General features: G+C 40.7%; 1 protein-coding gene across 1 annotated transcript in view; it reads right to left on the reverse strand.

Moving 5' to 3' along the window:
• Nucleotides 1-2,605, reverse strand: part of LOC118321069 (potassium channel subfamily K member 2-like) — a 10,846-nt gene extending 8,241 nt beyond the window's left edge. The window contains exon 1 of the mRNA XM_035652256.1: nt 2,596-2,605. Within this exon, the coding sequence (XP_035508149.1) occupies nt 2,596-2,605 (10 nt within the window). The remainder of the gene's footprint in view (nt 1-2,595) is intronic.
• Nucleotides 2,606-4,354: the final 1,749 nt, after the last annotated feature.

Raw genomic sequence — 4,354 nt, forward strand, 5'->3', positions numbered from 1 at the left:
CCACCCCCCGGTCAAAAACCTTTAGTGGTTAATTTTAGAAGTCCTTATGAATAAATCACCAATGAGGTCTTTAAATGGCCTTTAAATGCTAACACTAAAGCAAGTAGTTGAGAATTAAAGGTATGCTGAAAGCAAGAGGGAAGAGAAAGAGGGGCATGAGAGTTGAATGCATCTTTAATGTAAATGTAATGTAATGTAAAAAGTCTGTAGTTTGTGAATCAACAACATAAGTCTCTATGCGTGTAAATACATTTTAAGCAGGTAATTTAGGTGTGTTGTTATTTCTGTTTGATCTTCAGCTTCTGTATACCAGGTTGAGTTGATCATCTTCACTACATTTATGTACTGAATGTGTTGTTTTAATTGAAATCAGATTAAAATGAGTGTAAGTATGAGAGAAGGTGAATATGTACTGGGGCTACTTGAGTGATACTTGACTAGCAGACATAATAAGAAAATGACAGATATCACATTAATGTAAAGGCCAAACACTCTCAGATACCATCACAGTACTTTGGAAATAAGGAAAAATGTGACAGCATCATCCAGATAGTGCTGTGATAGGTGGCAGCTAACTTTAGGTATTACTCACTCCGTAACGTCCCTGTTCGTACAGTGTTATGCCCGACTGTGGTGGACTGTGTCAGGTGCTCCAGAACAATCAGAAGGGTTGCAGATATCCTGCATCTTCTAATGAAATATAAGCAATCAGGCCAATAACAGTTATAAAACAACAATTACAAATTGAGTTACTTTTTATTAAACAGTGATGACAAGCCAACTTCTCTCGTGCTACTTCATTTGAGTCTGCTGAGGGGGGGTCACTGTAGATGACTAATCTGATTAAAGGGGGGGCCTGTGCCACTCTGGTGGCCCCGCCCCTGCCTATTGCACAGCCCAGGTATGAACGTGTGTGTTCATGTTTGAGTGCGTGCATGAGTGTGTGTGTATATGAGCTGTCTAGAGAGGGGAATGAATGGAGGGGGAGAGAGAAAAGAGCAGCAGAGAGGAAGGGGTGGACTGGAGGCAGAGTGTGTTCAGGAATTTTGACAAAAAATGAAGAAAATTTATGAAAAGTGATGCTTCATTTGGGCAAAGAGGACATCATCCCCTCTTTTTTTTTTACTGTAGCCCCTAAAGTAACATTATATCAACAGACAGGATAACAATCAAATTATATCTGACACTTGTGGTTTCTTTTTAAACCCTAAAACAAACTACACTGCACAATATGTTACCCCCAAAGGAACATCTGTATTGTAGTCCACATTCCTGACACAATATGATTTTCACAAACTGAGATACCTTTCAACAAGCATTGATTTATGCATTTTTCTTTAGATTCAGTCTTTATACTGAAGGCACAAAATGTTATTAGAACGGGAATGGAAAAAGGTCAAAAGCACTCAAGTTGATTACCTTCCACATAAAGGTTGGACCAAAACATTCACAGTATGTGCTGGTGAATGAACTTTTATCAGGGTTATCTTAGAAGCACTTCATGTTCACTCAGACTCTTTTTCACGACAAACATCTCAGTCACTACTTTATAAATGTTAAAGTTATGAAGGTGATAGATAGATAGATGCTGAGCTTAAGACTGATTTTTTAAATCATATGAAATATCAGAATAATACAATAACTGAAGAGCTGAAACTCCAGATGTTTAGTTGCTTTTGAGAAACATTTTGGTTGGTTGTCTGTTGAAATAAATATTTAATGGAGTCAAACAAACATGCAGTGAGTGAGGCTGTGCAGGAAGCAGAGCTGCTGGAGTCACAGATAATCTCTCTCGTACACACACACACACACACCTTCACCTTTCTCTCACTGAGTAGGAAGACTTATGGAGCATCTTTAATTAGCTTGCATGATATTAATTATTTTACTACATATGCATTTTTTAATGTTACATTAAATCTGTCATTTAAATCGTGTGTCTGTTAACAGTACAGACAGTTTAAAGCTGAGCAGTGGTCTTCTGAAACTTGTTCACATCTGTCACCAGATTATGAATAAGTTTCAGTTCACTCTCCGTGTACTTACTCCTTGTTGCCTATCCGATGCCCTCCGCTCTCCTCTTCTCCTCATCCGACGCTCTCACTGCGTTTAGGGGAATCTTTCCTCCTCTGCGTGTCTCCTCCCTGCGGTGCTGAAGCGGGGCGACGAACAGGCGCTCCGTGTTTCTTCTGCTCCTCTCCTCTACTTTTACTGGTCGGACACCGATGCTGCGCTTCAACTTGGTCGTTTTATTGCATCCGCATGTCCCTGCAAAGAGCTTTCTCTGGTTGTTCTCTCTTTGTCCTCCTCCTCTCTCAGCTTCAAAGCATCCACTCAGCTCCGTCTGCGCTCCCGCTTTTGAGCGCACGGGTGGAGCGATGGGATAACAGCGGGAGGAAGGAGGAGGAGGAGAGGGGTGGAGAAAGGATGGGAGGGGGTGGAGGTGCGAGACACAGGGGGTTGGTCCCAAACCGGGGTCCAAAGAACCAAGAGGGGTAATTTTGTTTGAGGACTCCCCATCTAAATGTGTAGTAGTTTTACTGTTTATCCACTATGATAAATAAGCGGCCGTCCTCTCTTCCATATTATACCCACATGCACCCATAGTGTCAGACCAGAGAACTGTACGGGACACTAAAACAGTGCTTTCCAACCTTTTGTGGTTTGTGACAATGAGTTACAAGTTGAATGTGTTGCATAAAGTGTGTACAGCTCCTCCAAAGAGTAACCCTTCAATGAACCCTCTGAAGGGCCTCAACCTCCAATGGGAACCTGTGTCCTAAAGACCAAAGCCACTGTTTGGAAGATGTCTGATATGGATGGATGGATATAAGCTAAAGATTTAAACTTTTCCTTTAACCTTTTCACCATCATCTGCACAGCTACAGTTAGTTTTCTTTATTACATTTTGTATGGACTGTAGGTCTCTATTGGTACACTATCATAATGTTTAGGACCTTAAATATGTAGTATTTGATGTGTGCTGGGCAGGATGGTTGTTTCCTTGTGCTTTCCACTGGAAAACAAAACAATCCACAGTTAGTCCAGTGTGATTATACAGTAGCCTGGGACTTATGCAATGGAAACGTTCTCTAAATGTTTAACCAGTATAGGTACTGTAAACTCACTGAGTGAACACAACGCTGGTTTATTATGGCAGCCATTCCCTGCAATCACACACATCTTATTTGCTCGAGGATATTGACCTATATTGCCATGGTCACAATTTCAATCCAGACTTCCTATTTTATGTGTTTTTCTGGAAAGATCAGAATCAGAAGAACAGGCGAAAGACGGACAGAGAAAAGAAGAAGCACTTTCATGACTGTGTGGGTGTGTTTGAAAGAGGCGTAAACATGATTGAGAGAAAAACAGCCAATTATTCAATCAGTCAACCACTCAGTGCTTCAGCTGAGATGTTCATTAGAGTCATACACACACTATTGTTTCTCTTATGGATCGGTTTCTACAGAGGAGACAGGAAAGAAGGTGAAAGGGGACTGAAGCAGGTTGAATGACAGGTGTATTAATTCACCAAGGTGAATGTGCAGTAATAGGTTTCTCATGTAATGTAAAGTGTGTGTGTACAGTCTCAATTTGACCCTCTGACTGAAACAAAAGTTGATAACTTACTGAGTTAAAGTCTGTAGAGTGCATGTTTGTGTGTGTGTGTGTATGTGTGTTGTTGTTGTTAATGATTGAAACAATCAAATGGATGAATCACAGCCTGCTGTTTACAGACCAATTAAGGCCCTGGAGGTGTAGAGGCAGGATTGATGTGTGTGGAAGGAGGTGTTTGTATACTTACAGTGTCATTCCCCTCCATGCATCCGTATTTGTATTTCAGTTTTTGTATTTTGGTGAATGGTTAATTTAAGCACAGTATTCTCAGCTGATTTCTGGGCTCCTCTTTCACATTTTCATATTTAAATGTTTTTTCAGATTTCTATGAACTGACAGTCCATAATGAACTCAGTCTGGTATCATCCATCTCTCATGCTTTACTGGTCTTGCTCTCTTTCCTTTTCTTTCCATGCCTCCCTCCTTTCCATTCTTCTCTTCCCTCGCTCTGTCTCTCGGCTCCTGATGAGAACTTAATAGCAGTTTAAATGTTCATGTTTCCACCTCATGACTCCAACATCTAAACATTAATTACGCGCCTATTTATACAGCTAAAGATAGATACTGTGTGTGTGGCTTTCTGCATCTGACTGAGTGTGTGTGGGTTAGATGATGTGTCATTGTTGTATAAGTTGAATGCCTACTAACATGTACATGTACTTTTATTGTGTAGGTGTGTGTGTGTGTATGTGTGTGTGCGTGTTACTGAGAGAACATAACAAGAGTCACGGTC

This window comes from Morone saxatilis, unplaced genomic scaffold, assembly GCF_004916995.1.
Source record: "Morone saxatilis isolate NCDOM2014 unplaced genomic scaffold, NCSU_SB_2.0 Contig11, whole genome shotgun sequence".
Classification (NCBI taxonomy): Eukaryota; Metazoa; Chordata; class Actinopteri; family Moronidae; genus Morone; species Morone saxatilis.